The 18,989-nt window shown below is 38.7% G+C and overlaps 1 protein-coding gene across 1 annotated transcript; it reads right to left on the bottom strand.

The window, feature by feature from the left end:
* Positions 1-858: 858 nt before the first annotated feature.
* trpc6b (transient receptor potential cation channel, subfamily C, member 6b) lies at positions 859-12,502 on the bottom strand. The gene is made up of 11 exons (XM_053623551.1): positions 11,626-12,502; positions 9,601-9,783; positions 9,280-9,444; positions 8,085-8,301; positions 6,312-6,539; positions 4,941-5,205; positions 3,191-3,386; positions 2,368-2,571; positions 1,841-1,897; positions 1,220-1,295; positions 859-1,068 (listed from the first exon to the last, which is right to left on the bottom strand). The coding sequence occupies exons 1-11, from the start codon at positions 12,352-12,354 to the stop codon at positions 935-937; spliced, it is 2,454 nt and encodes an 817-aa protein (XP_053479526.1). The 5' UTR covers positions 12,355-12,502; the 3' UTR covers positions 859-934.
* Between the last annotated feature and the right edge of the window lie 6,487 nt (positions 12,503-18,989).

The raw sequence follows: 18,989 nt of genomic DNA, 5'->3' as shown, positions 1-18,989 counted from the left end.
ACTACGTGCTATTTCTACATAAAGAAATTACTGTAAATATTAATATAATATATGCTATTTTCAATATTGTTCCGGCTTGTGGAAAAATATATTGGTCATAAATAAAGAGAAGCATGAGGGGATCTGTATGGAGCAGTCTAGCACGAAATTTCTTAATTAAAGTGTCAGAGGCTGAGGCATTTGGCTCAACTAGTTGCTATAAGCATCGTAAGATTTAAACCTGGTGTTTTTCCTGGAGTTTTATTTTATATAAATAAATAATAACTGGGGCACCTCCAGGGTCGGGGGTTCGATTCCCACCATGGCCCTGTGTGTGCGGAGTTTGCGTGTTCTCCCCGTGCTGCGGGGGTTTCCACCGGGTACTCCGGTTTCCTCCCCCAGTCCAAAGACATGCATGGTAGGCTGATTGGCATGTCCAAAGTGTCTGTAGAGTATGAATGTATGTGATTGTTCCCTGCGATGGATTGGCACCCTATCCAGGGTGTACCCTGCCTTGTGCCCGATGCTTCCTGGGATAAGCTCCAGGTTCCCCGTGACCCTGAAAAGGAGATGGTATAGAAGATGGATGGATGGAAATAATAGCTGGAGCTATTCAAATCCTTAGCCTTTACAATGTCTTGTAATGCCTTGTGTCTCTTCGCTAAGATTAAGAATCTCAGAATCGCATGCAGTTTTAATCAACAGCAATGCGAACATCTTGATTTTAAAAAAAGTCATTTATTTGAGTAGTTGAGTTTGCAGAAATTATTCCCTGCACCATACACAGCTTTACTAAGTCTGATCCTTTTCAAAAGCAGGATATACCCTCCAGTTACCAACTTGCACCAGTCTATATAACAACTGCTCTTCAAAGGTCGCTGTTGAAGCAGTCCTTTAAAACCAACCGTCCATTCGTGGTGTTTCAGACATAGAAGCTCTGTCACTGTATCACTGACTAGTTACTGTGCTGCCTGCTCAATGTTTCTGCCAATGCCCTGATCATCTCTGCCAATTCTTCTGTCTCATTAGACTTCTCCAAGAGCTCGTAGCGCAAACTTGAGATGTCCTGCTTTATCTCCTTTAGCTCCCCTGTAGAGAGAGACAGACTGTTAGTACACATGCATCATATTTCATGAAATATCTGTATAAAGAGTTTTTATTAATTTTTTTAATATAAAGTAGGAAGGTAAAGCAAGTGTGTGTATTACAGTATTCGGAAATAAAAAATAATATACTGTACCTTCATTTACCTCATCACTCTCTTTGTCCATCTGCGCTTTTATGATATATCTTTTGATTAATCGTTTCATGATCCTCTGTCAGGGAAAAATGTGCAGACAACGTCAAAGAACGACCGTGACAAAAGTAAAATGATTACATTTAACAAACTTGGTTTATCTAAGTCATTTAATCCCACTGTCTTTTCATAGCTCCATAGGAAAAGCCAGGATAACGTGGGTAATGACGATTGAATGAATTAACTAAGATTAAGAATTTAACTTTTAATTGTAACAAAACATAAAATTATAGACTACAAGGTGAAAATAAATTTGTTTTTATCAAATCTGTGCGTTATTTGTTTCCACTATGAAGAAAGAAACCGTGTGATACATATTATTTTAAATAATTCAGTCTAACTGATGAACGTTCACTACCTTTTCCAGTTGTTGTTATGTTTTGTTTTGGGGGGGTTTTTCCACCTAAATGCTTGCAGTATAAACCATAAGGCTGTATACCACTGAATAAAGTTGTCGTATACACAAATTTGTCAAAAGGTGGGATTAAATGTTATTATTTAAGGGATTTTTTAATTTTACTATATGATGTGAAAAGCCATGGTGTAAAGGTACCAGCGTTTTACCCGATAACGACTTGATCGAGGTGATCCTGCATAATTTGATTCTTTTTGTTCACCCAGCTGAAAAAAACAAACCAACCAATATCTCTTCAATATTTCAACACAAATCCATGACTCGTTTTCCTTGTTATTGCACTGAAAACACACAATGGCCCTGTATAACTATTCGATAATTGCTCAAACGTGAGCTCTGGTCCTCAATCTCTGACCAGTTTTGGTGTATTTTTAGGACCTCAGTAAACAGAACAGATTTAGTACATTTGGCAAGTTGCCTTCTTACAGCACAGTGTTAATTCCTGTACAGTGTTTATAGTGCAAATACACTCTGACTTTCAATATACTCATGTCTCTGTGAATAATATGAAATATACACAACGCACAACTAAGTTGTTCAGATAAAACATTAGCCTTTTTCATCGTCTGCATAATGTTTGATTGGTCAGTGGTCCGTGTCAATGAGAAACTAATCCTGATTTCACACAAGTACATCTTACTTAAATTCTCTTTCATTTAACTGGGTCTGAGCTTACTTCATTGAGCTCTGTGTCCTCCTTCAGGCTGTCCTTGTGTCTGTGCAGAGGTGTTAACAAGAGCTGCTTGATTTTCTGAGTCAGGCTGAGCACAGACTTGGGGCTGGGAATTAAGTTAAAAGGTACAGGCAAAGTTCCACCTTCCTCAAAGTAGGAGAACCACAGCTTAGCCCGGGCAAACTTCCACTCCACATCTGCATCATCCTGTCAGGAGGAAATGAGTCTGGTAAAGGAAATCTGGCCTACAAAAAGTGACCTCGATGTTAACATGGTGAGAGTGAAAGTGATCGCAGGAGCGAAATAATTAACGTTTTAATGATAATTGTAGAAAGTAACTGTTACCCATACTGTTACTGATAAGCTTAGCTAGTAGGCACATGTGACTTTTGTGAATTATTTAGATTTTGGATCAGTTTATCTGAATATCAGAATGACATTCTTATAAATATACTATATAAATATGCTAACAGTTGATTTTAGAACATAATAATCTTCTGACAACTACTAAACATATGTGTACTGTAGTATGTGTATACATAAGTATTTCCTTATTATATAATAAGTAATATGTGGTAATAAGTAATATAATTTTTTTTTAATGTATTGAATTTAAAAATAATTGTACAAACATATTTGGAGTAACAACTGATCAGATTTATACACATGTCTGAGGTAGTTGTTTATTTGAAGGACAAATCTAGGCATGAAATTCATTGATGGAAAATAACCAGGATATATAAGGCGTACAATAACCAGGATATTTAAATTGTGTGTGTGTGTGTGTGTGTGTGTGTGTGTGTGTGTGTGTGCGTGTCCAGATTACCTCAATTTCCTGAAACGAGCTGTTGATCATAGCGATGAGCATGTTGAGGAGGACGATAACCATGATAACATTGTAAACTCCATAAAGGACATAGCCAATATTTTCGATGAATTTATGTCCATTATTAATGACAACTGATTTGACCTCGGAAAGTCCAAAAATAGCCCAGAACAACGTTTTAAAGCTCTCTTCGACACTAGTGGGAGAAAAACGAAAAGAAAGATTCCATCAAAGAAAAGAAAGTGTTACGTGTTATAAAATCAAACATCAATTTACACTGAGGTGTGTGCGAGATTAAACAGAAAATTGAAAAGGATTTCACTCTATCTCTCTCCAGCCCACATTGAAAACACAACATGGTTAGTTATGAGGAAATGGAGGTCTGTTCTTTTTTATTTATCATAGTCTGCCCATCAAAATGAAGATTATTTCATCCAAGATAATGCATTATCTTAAATAATCTGTCATTTTCAACTCACATCGTGACCTTTATTAATCCAGCATTTATCTGAACCATGATGAACAATTATATGCCCCAAAACACAAGTAAGTAAATAAGTGAGGGATTTTGTTAAATGATTAAAATCCTAAATCAATTACAATAACCCATGAATTGGACATAAACAAATCTTATCCAAGAACTTGATAGTCACTTTCATAAACTGTACAGTGTGCTATTGTTTATGATTGCCCAGGGTATGACTAAATTCTCATGGCCAGTTTGCATAAACACTGTTCAGTCCACTCGCTGTAAATCAATTGATTTGCCAAACGCCCACATGCAGTATGTCTTTAAATGTTACTGCCAACAGCCTTTAATCCATGTGACACTCTAAAACAAGACATTTACAGACTAATGTCTAAAAAACATTTAGGAAAGTCTTTTTTTTTGTAATTAGCTCAGCAGGTCAAATCCCAGCAAGTATCCAACATTTTCATAATGTTATAACCATAGTATAGAGCCTTGCTCATTGTATTATATCTCTACATTTATTACTCAAATTATACTGTACCAGCTAATTGTGAATTGCTGGATTTTCTGGATATATATGTGTGTGTCTCTGTATGAATTTAAGTGATTTGGTGTATTTATAGTGATTACACCATAACCACAATGGCAAAAGATTTTTCTTTTTCCAATAGAAAGCTTGTTGTATTGTTTTTATGGCTTTTGTTTCACTTCTCCAAGCACATTTACTTCAGTCAAATTTGCCTTTGTAAAACATCATTCTGAACCGTCTTCAAATAATTGAATCAAATTGAATTGGATCGTGGTGAAATGATGCATTGGGTTGATTCTAATGGTCATTTTGTAATTAAAATCTTTGTAACGTCAAAGATTATAACCTGGACTTTGTATGATCAGTAGAACTTTGAAAGAGACATCTGTTTTGTTGATTTAGAATTTTTGAAACACAACCAAATTCTATAATGGTTAATTGTGCGGCTGTGGCTCAGGTGGTAAAGCACTAGTGTCCACTAATCGTAGGGTTAGCAGTTTGATTCCCGGCCCACATGACTCCACATGCCGAAGTGTCCTTGGGCAAGACACTGAACTCCAAGTTGCTCCTGATGGCAAGTTAGCACCTTGCATGGCAGCTCTGCTACTACTGGTGTGTGTGAATGGGTGAATGAGACACAGTGTGAAGTGCTTTGTAGAACCGCTAAGGTTAAAAAAGTGCTATATAAGTGCAGACCATTTACCATAATATTGCACAGGTAAATCCTTAGTGTGAACGAAACTACTCACGTTGTGAAGGCATTGTTTTGCTTTGCTCCGAGGTAGTAGGAGTAGAGGTTAAACATGCCAAACATAAAGGCCACAAACACCATTATGAAGATCACCATGAACTTAAAGATGTCTTTGACAGTTCTGCCCAAGGAGATCTGCAGGGGGCCAAAGCTCTCATTGGCTGGCAGGATGTAGGCGATCCGCGAGAAGCTCAGCACTACAGCAATCGCATACAGACCCTCTGAGATCAGCTGGGGGTCAGAGGGCACCCAATAGATGCGTGCTATGTAGAAAACAAAAGCCTGGTCAGTCAAATGCTATCTTTGAGGAACTGCCAATGTGGAAAATGCAAGTAAGACGCTACCTATGTTCAAAGGAAGGCATGTTCCTAATATAACATATTTTTATTTTTATAATCATTGGGATGATGATACAGTCAGGTCTAGCAGAGTGTAGAAAAACATAGGGACACAGAACTATTTTTAATGAACATAAATTCACAGTATTAACATTCTAAATTGATTAATTTATAATTTTTCCAATTGGGATTTTTTTTGACCCAGAAAATCATAATTAAGCAAATACACTTAAAAATGTTCAACACTGGCATATTAGAAGAAAAACTTCTAGAACTTGCCTTGTTCAGAGGGCAAAATAGGGTAATTTCCTATTTTATTTCACTAATTCAATTTAAGTCTTACTGTCCAAAAAATGTTGGCACTGCACACCAATGCCTACTGATTATATTAAAGGACAGACATGCCCTTGATTTTTTTTATGGTGATGATTTTTAGATTGTAACATATTTGGTCAGGAGTGCCGGCAGACTGTAAATAAGTCCCTAAGAGACACGTCTGTTCGGTTATTGAGTGCTTCACAATCAAGCGACAGAAAAGCTCAAATTTTCCCAATAGTCAGACTGTAGATGCCGACATTTACACTGCTAGGGGGCCTGAACAAACAGGCTAAATTGTAAATCACAGAAATATCATGGAGTTATATAAAAACATAGTGTGATAAGATAAACTTTACTGCATATAAGTATTTTTAAAAATTGTATGTACATACTGTAGTGAAACAACCTCAAACCCTTAACATACACAAATACTCTATACAAAAACTATACAACAGGGGTGTCCAATCTTATCCGGAAAGGGCCGGTGTGGGTGCAGGTTTTCATTCCAACCTATCTGGAACCACACCTGATTCCACCTGTTTAATCACTTGAGCTTGGCTTTCAATAGACTCAGGTGTGGCTTCTGCTCGGTTGGAATGAAAGCCTGCACACACACCAGCCCTTTCCAGATAAGATTGGACACCCCTGCTATACAACTATTTACTTCTTCATTTCCTCCTCTGACCCATTCACCATTTTATAGTCAAACTTACCTAAGCGATAATACTCAACCTCGTAGGGCAATGTTATGTTAGAGAGGTCCGTGTAGTGCTCATCAACATAACTCTGTGCAGTGTACGCGTGCCAGAAAGCCATGAATCTTGCAATGAATGATGATACAAAGATGGCCAGCATCCCAAAGTCCAACAGGTTCCAGGGTTCCAACAGATACTCCCGAGGGCCTTGAGACCAGATCTCCTTGCATTCAGCCCAAATCATTCCTTTAAAATGGATGAGCAAGGCACATTTAATTCAAACGATATGTGATGAATAAAGCAAGGAGGAAAAAAGCAGAGATAGTCAATTAAAAGAACCCGGAAAAAGTCTATTCATCTTATGATTGTGCACAAATTGAACTCTACTTTGGGATAATATTACAAAGCACAGAAAGATCAGAGTGAATCATCACACAGCAATATCGCATAATAGACTCTTAATCTATTGCATTACTGCAATTCAAACAACTCTACTGTAAAAAGGTAAAAACCTATGGGTCACTGCTATCCTTACTCCATTTATTAAGAAGCACTTTTAATATAGACAGGCTATTAATGTGGGTTGTAGATATAACCAATGTCCAATAACAAAGTTTTAAGGCCCCTCTCAGTGTTGTAATGTTCTTGACCATGAGACGGAGTTATGTAAGCACAACAGTGTGTGGCAAGTGGCCTATGACTGTGGACAGAAAGGTTATAGAGGAGTAAATAAAGGTAGGCTGGCGAGGTAGGCCTTGTGAATAGAATGTGTGGTTACGTGAATTTTAAGTGTTGGAGATTCATCTGAGTTCAAGTTATAAAAGTGTCTTTTATCTAGCACTGACAGTGCTATATGCTGCTGTTATGTGTTGGATCTCTGCAAAATAAAAATCCATGAAAATGAATAATATTGCTAATATTGCTTTCCAAAGTATCGTTCTTAGAGATTATTTAAAAGACGTTTTAAAAAGTATATACAGTATTTGTCATATATATGGACTTTCTATGGTAACTAAGCCTATTTTTTTATTCATTCATCTTTAGTAAATCAATATTATTGAGGATGGGTTCCCTTCTGAGTCTGGTTCCTCTCAAGGTTTCTTCCTCATATCATCTTAAGGAGTTTGACCTCGCCACCGTCGCCACCAGCTCACTCATTAAAGATAAATTCACACACTTAAAATCTGTATCCTGTGTTTATATGTTTCTGTAAAGCTGCTTTGAGACAATGTCCATTGTTAAAAGCGCTATACAAATCAAATTGAATTGAATTGAAATGGAATATTATCCTGGTCAGGGTAGTGGTGGGTCCAGAGAACACTGAGTGCAAGGCAAGAATACACCCTGGATGGGATAGCAGTCCATCTCAGGGCACTATTCACATACACTTTTACACCTAGGAGCAATTTACATGTTTTTGAGTGGTGGGAGGAAACCAGAGAAGCTGGAGGAAACCCACATGGACACAGGACATGTGACACTGTGAACAGACAGTAAACAGAGCTTAGCTACCTGCTGTGCCACAGTGATGCACAAAGTCTTTTTTTTTTTTTTTTTAATGAGTTCTAGATATTTTTTTTTTATTTGACATTTGGCTTTTTGTCATTTTTAATCTATAGTTCTGGCAGACGTCATAGTTGCTTCCACTCAACAGGCCTAATTAAACACACAAATGATCAGGTTTCAGACATGAATTGAGTCGGTTGTATTACAGCAGTTCTGCTTTGACACTGTGGAGTGCTCATGACTGTTCCTACGCCTTGGAACAGATTAAAAGATTATATATCCAACCTATGACCCAGGAGATGATCAGCATCTCCATCCAGGTGAAAGGGGTGGTTTTCATGCGGAACAGCTGTGTAGGATGGTCATGGATGGTCATGTTTGGAAGGAGAGTCGTTCCCTCAAACCGATCTGCTGCATTCATAATCAGGAGACCAAGGAAGATGGTGAATGAAGCTGCATGGGCCACAAACTTGAGGAAAGGACCACGGATGATCTTCCCTAACTGCAAAGCGGATATTATACAGAAAAAAAAAGTTCATTTGTATAAAATCAGACTTGCATAATGTTTAACAAAATTTTCAAATGTTGTATTGCAGCTGCTCGCTTGATCAAGCATATTTGTGAAATAATCATTATATTACAGACCTTGCTCTAGACTTTTTTTCTTAAACAAATTTCTATTCATCTGTTGTATACTGTATGTGATTAAAATAATTTTGACACCCTATATGGAGAAAACAACAGCATATCTGTTTACCTGAAACTCACTTATAATGGAAGTGTTAGGGCAGTTCTTCAGTCCTTCAATTAAGCATTATCACACAAGCAAGAGTGTGGTTAAACTGAATATCAGCATGGTTCTGATTTAGCCACAGGCATGAGCCCTCAGGGTTCTCACAACCATGCTGATATTCAGTATAATCACACAATTACGAGTGCAACATTGCTTTTATACAACAGTTCTATAAACCAGAAATTAATATGGATTAAGTGACATTCTGGACACAATATATCCAAATGTTCTGTTTATTTTTGCTCTGCAGAACTAGATCCTGAAGAAGCAGGAACATTTTGTTTAATGAACTACATACTGTAGCACAGATTCAAAACCATAGCCATAATAGTATAACAATAAAGGTTTTAGAATTAGACAGAAATGAGAGAACGTATCAGAGGTTGTGGCATTGTCGGGATTTGAACTCGCGATACAGCCAAAAAGAAAAAGCCAACAATAAGCGTTTCTTTACTGTCACAACAACTGCCCTATAACAACTGCCTTATAAGTGGTTTTCTCTTTTGTTTTGAGGGAAATCTTTTGAAATTACTGTCTGTAGGTATCTACAGATGTAGTAGACAGAGCTTAGGTTGAATAAATGCTGGAACATTCTTTAAAATCTGAACGAGGCATTATAAGAACAACATTGTTGTTACTCTGTCAAAATCTAAGGTTAAACAAGGTTCTAGGCTGCCGTAGGCCGACCTTGCTTGATGGTGCTATCCAGTATAGCAGAGCCAAGATTGGCAGTCCAACAGCCACGCCGAACACCACTAGCAACTTCACAGCCGTAGTCTGCTGCCGGAGCCCAGACAGATTTTCATACCAAATGGAGAGGAGCTGCTGCTGACAGTTTGGATGAGCTACAAACTGTGTGGGAGGCATCGAAACATTTAACAATGCATCAGGCAAGGAGTTTATTTTATACAAGTCAGCTGCAGTGCTGATAGAGCTTATTAAATTACACCTAATTAAGACAGCCGTAAAAATCCTGCACAAAAATAGAAACACATTTCAAGATTTCACCTTTTTAAGCTCATATTTGATGGCCAGTTTTAGACGAATGAGACTCGGTCTGCCTGTTTTGTCGTGGCCGTTTAACTCTGTGTCTCCATTCAATATGGCTTCCACCTCTTCTGTGTTCCGGCACAAGTCCAAAAGTCCAACCACGAAGTCTTTGCATTGCATAGACAGCTTCTTATAATCGTTCTGGAAACAAAAATCAGCACACTGTTGATTGTAACAGCGTTAGATTATAACCTGCCTAATAAATACATTAAACAGATGTGGTTTATGAGTATCAAATAGGAGCAGTTTATTAGAATACCAGTTGTGTTTTGTCTTTTCACACACAGCGCCTAAATAATTAGGGTTTTGTGGTGAATTAGGGTGCATTTGGAAATAGGAATGTATTACCCATGAGCGGTCTGCAGCATGGGCTTTGAGCTGTAATCCATATGATTATCCACATGACACCTTAAACTAGAAACCTTAAAGAAATCAGAGTGGTGAAACGTCTCTCTGAGCATCTGTTAATAAAAGGAATTGCATTAAATAGCTATAATTCTGCTTTGCTAATATGTGTATTCATCCTTGAAGACTGTACCACCCACATTTAGTCGAAAGGCTTTAGGTCAGCTAAGTACCAGCGAGGGCTGTGTACATTCACATCAATTCACACTTTGCACCACACACAATTTCAGCATTTTAAGAGCATTTACTGTATACTGTTTCTCCTCCACAACCTCATACACCCAACAGCTGACATAACGAATCAGCTGTTGGGTGACTCGTTATGTCAGCTGTTTTTTTAAAAATTATTTCATGATTTCATATAGAGATTCATACATCGCTCATTTTGTCATTGAAAAAAAAAACATTTTCCAGCACGTGAGAGACCACATCATATCAGTCATTTAAGCAGTCAATGATTCAGTAGAATAATGTCTAGATGCAGTTTGATGCTATACATTATAATGATATGATTCGATTCAATGGAACCAAACTTAGAAGTATTTTAATGTAAAACATTGGTAGCACAGATGCCAGGAAATACTGTACATTTAAACAGATAAAAAGATAAACATAAAATAACAGTAACTTTATACGGTCATTGATGAAATCATCTTGCAGTACACGGAATAAACAGCAGTTTACTGGCAACTGCAGTCCAAACCTGTAGTTTAATGTAAAACTTTCAATGCATTTTACTTTCATTTACTTTAAGATTACAGTTAAAATAATAAAAAGAAGAAACATACTATATGTTTAATTTCATTGACACTGATGCTTTATCCTAATCAGGGTCTTGGTGGATTCAGGGTCTATCTCTGGAACACTGGGAATGAGGCAGGAATACAACCTGGATGGAAACCCAGTGCACACACATTCAGACCCTGATTCAAACCTAGGAGCGATTTAGCATAGCCAATCCATCCGCTGTCATATTCTGGCAAGTTGGAGGAAAATGGAGGAGGAATGGAGAGAACATACGAAACTCTGCACAGGCAGTAGACCGAGATCAAGAATGAACCAGGAGCTGCAAAGCAGCAACACTACGCTCTGCTCCAGAAATGGATAATGCAATTGGAAATTAATTTCATTATATCTCTTAATAATAGTATACTAAAATAAAATGACTCCATCGCCAACGAGTCTAGTCCTTCTTGTTACTAATTTGTATGCCTGAAAATCACTTCAAATATACTTCAAACAGGAAGGAAGTTATTGAAAGTAAACACTTCAGACATTTGACCTTGTTGTGAACTTGATCCTGTTTGGATCAATTCCAAAAGGTAATTAAACATTCAACCACCCATTCTTGAGATATAGCATTAAGAAGAATCTCAGAATGACAAAATTCCACCACCACCTAGTGGCAGAGGCATAAAAAGACATGAAGAGGGTTCAACAGGGGTCAGAATACTGCCTTACTGCCCTAGTCAGAATTGGTTCCCACTATTGTAATTACTGAAGCACTGATTTGAATTGCTGAGTCTTTACACCCTTAATAAGTACCCTAGATCTACTGTAAGCATAGAAGGCCCTTACCTTGAACTCTTTCTCTATGTTGGCCAGCACAGCCAGCTCATTGCTTAGCTCCAGCGCAGTCAGCACAGGGTCTTCACTGGAGAGCGAGAGGTAGGCCGGGCTGGCCAGCCCCTTGTAGGCATTGATACGGGAACGAGAGTGACTGAAGGAATCGTGCCTCTGGTGGTAGACGCAGGTGTTACATTTACAGAAGTAGTCGTGTGGCCGCTCAATGCGAGCTCCCTTCAGTAACAGGATGTGTACAATTTCATACTCATGGCAGTGAGAGGCCAAGATAATGGGTGTAATGTCTTGTGAAAAACGCATGCCGTCATCATCGTAGGCAAAGAAGTCATCATTTATTTCAGCTTGCAGGGTGCTGTTGGTTAGCTTTGATGTGTCAGCAAAGGCCTGGTGAGCCAATATGGCCTCCACTATTCGGATGTAGCCTTTGCTGATGGCTAGAAGCAGAGCATCACCAATCCTGGCCAGGTTGTCTTTCTTCAGCAGTAGCTCCGTCACCTCCAAGTGCTCATTGGCCACCGCTAGCTGTAATGCGTTCTGCCCCATATAGTCCACACAGTTGATATTAAGTTCAGGCAGTTCCTCCAGCATTTTTCGGACAACAGGGATGTTTCCGTATTCAGCTGCCTCAAGGAATAGCTCTTCAGCAAGTGACAGGCTGTTGCTGTGAGCGCTAAACATATATGCTGGACGGCGCATAGCCAAGCGACGACTCTTAGCCAGCATCTGGCTCTGGGTAATTTTTCTGTCAGCATTGGTCCTCCTATAAGAGGGGGGAAAATCCAATTAAACCAAAGACTTCTGTTATAATCAAGTTAAATATGACTGTCACTGAGTCAATTAACAACTGCAATAATTGTCCAAAGGTCAAGTGCCTCCGAGCTGCCTTAATTTGGTTTCTTTAGACACATTTGGAGTGAGAATCTCCTTAATCAAAATGATCAGCTATGGATTAATATGTCTTTTGGTTAAATCTGATTTGACTGCAGTGTTTCTGTAATATATATATATATATATATATATATATATATATATATATATATATATATATATATATATAATTCTGTAAAAATGACAAAATTATGATAATGAAATGAGTACTGAAGTGCACTCTTTAGAACTTTTCTCCTCTTGGCAGAGGGATGTACACCAAGAGTGCCACAAGAGAGACAGAGTGGCGAGGGACAGTGACTCAGAGTCCACAGATTTCAGAGACTGATGGTGCAGAATGCAAAGGCTCCTTCTGTCTGAGTCACGGCTAATAAACTGCCCTGAGTCCAATTAATAACAAACAATTGGGTCCAAACTGATGGCAAAAAAAGCTTGTCATTTGCTGTATCTCTGTCTCAGCAGTATTCTCTGTGGGCGTTTGATTCGATAAACATTTCATATGAACTGTGCATATGAGATCTTGGCACGCCCACTTTTAATTAGTAACCATGTTCTTGTAAATAATGCTTGTGTGCCTGAGACATGATAAAGGAAATGTCAAAGCATTCCGATTTCAAAGCGATTGTGTAAATAAGATGGTTTATGAAAGTGTAGTTGTTTACTGTGAATAAAATTTGCAGGGCAAAAATAGAGTAACTGGAGAGCTAATAAGATCTGACATAATGAGATAGTAGTGCTGATTCCATTTGGACAGAGATTATGAAACTCTGATCGATGGTGTGCTTGTACTCAAATGTGCTTCTCAAGTGTGCTCTACTTGAAATAAGTTGGTCTTGTTCATGAACGACAGAACAAAGTTTAACCGCAAAATCAAAGATGCATAAGGGTTTATCAATTGTCTTTCTATCTAGAACCATACAATATTTTCCCAAGTGGAGCTCTGTTTTGTTGGTTTGTTTTGCCTAACGACGGAAGGAAGAAAGTTACAAACCCTTTAACTATCCAAAAAAAATAACCCTTAAAGATTTTCTTTTCTAAGAATCCACCTATCATTAGTGAAGTATATTTAAAAATACTGTAAAACACTGTTTCCTGCAGCCATCAGATGCACAAATTTACAATAGTTGTTGACATCAACTTTATAATAGTACAACAAGGGCATAGCAATGTCTACACGGCTTAAACAGAGGAGAAATTAAGATGTTTCTGTTTTACACCATGTTGTCAGGTGAAGTCTTTAGTTCACTAGCTACTACTGAGTAATCCATGAAATGTCAGCATAATGAGGTGAGGATGTTGATGAAATCTAGCTTAAAACTTGCCCACGTTATACTTATTTATAAATAATTTGAAGAAAATGAGATGTGAAATCTGCTCATTTATCAGTGTGTTATAAACACACACACACACACACACACACACACACACACACTTGCCTGGCAGATATACCACATTTCATACTATTGATTCCCTTGCAGCTAACTAACACAGCGGTTAGTCTGAGGTCCATGGCCTCAAATTGATTTTCATTTCTATAATCAATAAACATCAGCTTTATAGCTTGTACACGGTCACAAAATGCCTATGGCATGGGTAAATTTTTGCACACCAAGGCAATTCTGTACCTTAATGAGGTTTCTATACAGTTAAGTTCTTATCACTAAGAATGCAAATCCTCCCTTCAAGTAATACTTCAGTGACAAGTATATGATTTTTAAAAAATTATATTTGAAGCCATGGTTAACTTAAATTTTCATTATGTGTAACTATCTATATTTCTCTTAAGAAAAAAATTGAATCTGGAATTCTTTTTGTCTTACAGGTTTGATGCAGAAACCTACAACACTGATTCCTTATCAGCAAGTGCTCCAAGTAGAACCCCTTCAGAAAACTAGAAACCCTTACCTAACCAATTAACACTTTCACGTGAACGAGTGCTGTTTTGATTTTAGAGCAGTGTAAATGGTAAATGGTCTGCACTTATATAGCGCTTTTTAACCTTAGTGGTTCTACACAGGGCTTTGCAGTATATTTGTGATCTTCTCGCACCATACACTGCTTCAAGACATCTTCGATCATCCAGTCAGTTACTTCTCTCAGTTCCTTGTTCACGTTTTAAGGCTAAAGGTGACCGGGCTTTCTCTGTGGCTGGTCCTAGGATTTGGAATAGTCTTCCTCTCCACATGAGATCTTCCCCTAACATTTCTGTGTTTAAATCTTCTTTGAAGACTTATTTGTATTCTTTATGTTTTAATTGAGGGTGTACATTTTTCATTGGTCTTTTCTTTGGTTTTTGTTTACTTTTAATTATGTTTAATTCTGTTGTACAGCACTTTGGTTTCAACATCTGTTGTTTTAAATGTGCATTATAAATCAATAAACTACACTAAACTTTACACTGTTTCTCATTCACCCATTCACTCACACACCAATGGCAGTAGAGATACCATGCAAGGCGCTAGCCTGCCATTGGGAGTAACTTAGGGTTCATTGTCTTGCCCAAGGACACTTCGGCATGTGGAGGCACGTGGGCTGGGAATCGAACCACCAACCCTATGATTAGTGGACAACCCGCTCTACCACCGGAGCCACAGCCACCTAGTGTGACATAAACATCTGTTCAATGTGTGTTGTTCATAAATGTAAACAAATAGGCTAAAATGCACATTCTTATAATCTTACAATCTGTATTATGTAAGATTGAGGGACTTGCTCAAGGACCCAACCATAGCAACTTGGTGCTGCTGGGATCTGAGCATACAAATCTGAGCTCCAACTCAAAGCCTTAACCAGTGTGTCGCTACAACTAGCGCAAACCGCCTCCACCACTGAATTACCTCATACCAAAATATACATTTCAGTGCTTTACTAAACCAAAGCTTCTACTAGCATATAAAGATAAACTCAAACAGGGTTTGTATTCGCCTAAATAGTCATTAAAATAAAGGGCACAGGAGGCTTGGTGGCTTAGTGGTTAGCACATCTGCGTACATGTTCTCCCCATGCTATGGGGGTTTCCTCCATGTACTCCGGTTTCTTTCCCCTAGTCCAAAGACATGCACTGTAGGCTGATTGGCGTGCGCAATAGACACATTGTAAAAATTGCTGTGAATTTCCAAATTGTCCGTAGTGTGTGAGTGTGTGTGATTGTGCCCTGCCATGGGTTGGCACCCTGTCCAGTGTGTCCCCTGCCTTGTGCTACGAGTTCTCTGGGATAGGCTCCGGGTTCCCTGCGACCCTGTGTAGGATAAGCAGTATGGAAAATGGATGGATGGATGAATAAAAACGATCCACTGATTTGCAGATGTCGACACAAGGAGATTTTATTATTATTTATTTTTTTTTAACCATTCTCACCCCTGATAAAAACATTAGATATCCCACTGTGCATTGCACTATTCTGATATTTCACTGCAAACCAATGCACTGCTCTAACTGCCTAGTTTACAGTACAATCCTGTAAAATCATACAACAGTATTTTGCTGTAAAATAAATACTTTAAATGTACAGGGTTTTTTTTATTTTTATTTTTATTTTTATTTTTTTTCCAGTGTCCATTGTGCGCGCAAATCGTGCGCATTGCGCGTGCTTTAGGCTCTATGTGGACCATTTTGTGCTTTGTAGATTATTAAGTGACGTTTTGGGAAATTATTGGGCACTGGTATATATTCAGTGAAACTGAAAAAATGACTTAGTTGAAATCAATACGCATAGTAATGCGATGGTAGGGTTTGAGGATGAACACATTTTGGTGTATAACCCGCGCGTAAAGACAAACTGGATGGATTAAGCGTGGATGTAACTCACCTTAGGTAAGAAGATCTTTGTCGAAAAATTGCGTGTCTCTCCTCACATTGTTCTTTCGTTGATCCGTGGTCTGCACTGTGTTTCCGGGCTGAACTTTGTTCTGGAGGTAAGCCCTCAGAGCACATCGGTCTCCTCATGACTTAAAAATCACCTTAAACAGCAGCCCATCCGAGTTAGAACAGCCCATGTGCTTCATTTAAGGTCTTCTTACTTCGTGCCTTTCATCTTAAAACCGATGCAAATGAGACTTCTTTCCCTGCCAGTGGATGGAAGAGAGACATTTAACACCCGCGTCCTTGGAGCTGGCCGGCTGCCTGGACTCTCCACGCATTAACATCACACACTGAAGTGTGCTCAGGAGCGCGTTCTTCTTGTCAAACAATTTTTTTTTTTTTTAAATCTAAAACTCTTACCTAAACGTTTTTTTAAAAAAAACACAAAGTGTTTTTGTGTCCACTGTAAACATAATTAAGAATGCATTCATAAATAAATTCATTCATCTTCAGTCTTAGCCAGGGTTGGGGTGGATCCAGAACCTATCCTGGGAACACTGGGCACAATTAGTTGGGATGCCAGTGAATCACAGCACACACGTTTGCACACTCATTAACACCTGGGCATAATTTAGCATAGCCAGTCCACCTAAAGGCATGTTGAGAACCTGGAAGAAATCCACACGAACACAAGGAGAACACACAACACTCCGCAACTGTGAAGTGATCACCATGCCACCCTGCATTTATAAATTATTTTGCATTAGCTATGGTGGTATTTTGTTCACAGATTCTACAGTCTACAGATTCAACTTTCACATGAACCATCAGATGTGGACAATTTGTTCAACTGTCTCTATTGTAATATATTTTTGGTCAGACCTGGTGTAGGAAGGTCTCTTGATGTGCTACAGTTTCATTTAGTAATAACAGTGGTTTGTCAGTGGATTGCTTGGTCGATAGTATCAAATAACACACAGTAATATCCAACATACTTGACTGAAAATTTTATAACCCAAATCAATTTTCAAAGAAAACATCTTGAGTATGGGGGCACGGTGATTTAGTGGTTAGCACGTCTTCCTCGCGCCTCTGGGGTGGGGGTTCGATTTCCTCCTCCACCCTGTGTGCACGGAGTTTGCACGTTCTTCCTGTGCTTGAGGGTTTTCCTCTGAGTACTCCGGTTTCCTCCCTCAGTCCAAAGACATGCATTGTAGGCTGATTGGCATTTCCAAGTTGTCCGAAGTGTGTGAATTGGTATGTGAATGTGTGTGCGATTGTGTATACATGTACATGTATATACATGTATACACTATCAGTGTTTCAGGATGAGAATGTGATAACACATTCTGCTCTGTTCAGCTGCATCCATCCATCCATTTTCTGTACCTCTTATCCTACACAGGGTCACAGGGGAGTCTGGACCCAGGGGGAGCCTATCCCATGGAACTCAGGGCACAAGGTGGGGGACACCCTGGCACACATTCACACACCCGTTCACACACTTTGGACAATTTGGGAAAGCCAATCAGCCAACAATGCATGTCTTTGGACTGGGGGAGGAAACCGGAGTACCCGGAGGAAACCCCCGAGGCACAGGGAAAACATGCAAACTCCGTACACACAGAGTCTGGGCAGGATTTGAAACCTCAACCATGGAGTACTAACCATTAAGCCATCCTGCCACCTGTTCAGCTGAATGTGAACCTCAAAGAAAACCCTTGCATAATCCCACGATATCGATACAGATCTCACCTGTCAACAGTGTTAAAATCCTGTCTCCCATAATCCTCCTGGACCTTCCCTGGCAATCTTATCTCAAATCCATTACCAAAGCAGCTTAGGCCCTTCAAACATGCCTCAGTGGAGGTGATTAAACATGTACAATGCACCTAAGTCAATGTTGGTCAAACCCTACACTTTTATTATTGAGTTCGTGCTTACCTCCTCTGCTGAAGTCTCTTGGAGACTGCAGAGCAATCTATCGGCTGTAACCTGTCCACCCTCCACCATCTGTATGACTCCAGGACTTGGTAAATAAGCAAAATAACTGCAGACCTTTTTCACCCAGGCTGTCAGGAAAATTACAATTAAGACCAAGAGCCAAAAGAACAGCTGGTCCCCCAAGCGACCTATTTTATCAATCATGTCTAACTCTGAACTATATGAACATTTCAAATCAGACACATGCACAGATGGAGCCCAGTGGATTGATATCCACACACACGGCAGTACCACAGTGTTGGAATGATCATCGGGTAACAATGCTATATGCATACACATCATTGAAAATTTCATGATTTACTCATTTTTAATTCATTCATTCAGTAACAAGAAACCTTGTCAGAGCAGTGGATGCAAAGCCATGAGGCAACAATACATTATGCTGGACCACTGCAGAGTTTTACTTTCCTACACATTGATTACAAATGCATTGCTGAAATAACAGTAAACTGCAAAAAAATTAAATCTTTGTAAGTAAAAATATTTTTAAATGCAACTAATATGTCTCTTTATTAGACTGTTTTGAAGCAAATCTAAGATTATTAATCCTATTTCTAGACCTATGTACTCATTTTAAGCTTAAAATTGCTTTATTCTATTAGCGGATCATTTTGCTTCTTTCTAGAAAGGACCATTTGAAATAAGCTATTATTTGCCAATAGAAT

The sequence above is a fragment of the Ictalurus furcatus genome, chromosome 4 (assembly GCF_023375685.1).
Source record: "Ictalurus furcatus strain D&B chromosome 4, Billie_1.0, whole genome shotgun sequence".
NCBI classification, from domain to species: domain Eukaryota; kingdom Metazoa; phylum Chordata; class Actinopteri; order Siluriformes; family Ictaluridae; genus Ictalurus; species Ictalurus furcatus.
Note: the sequence above shows the minus strand (reverse complement) of the source record. Positions and strands in the feature narration are given on the sequence as shown.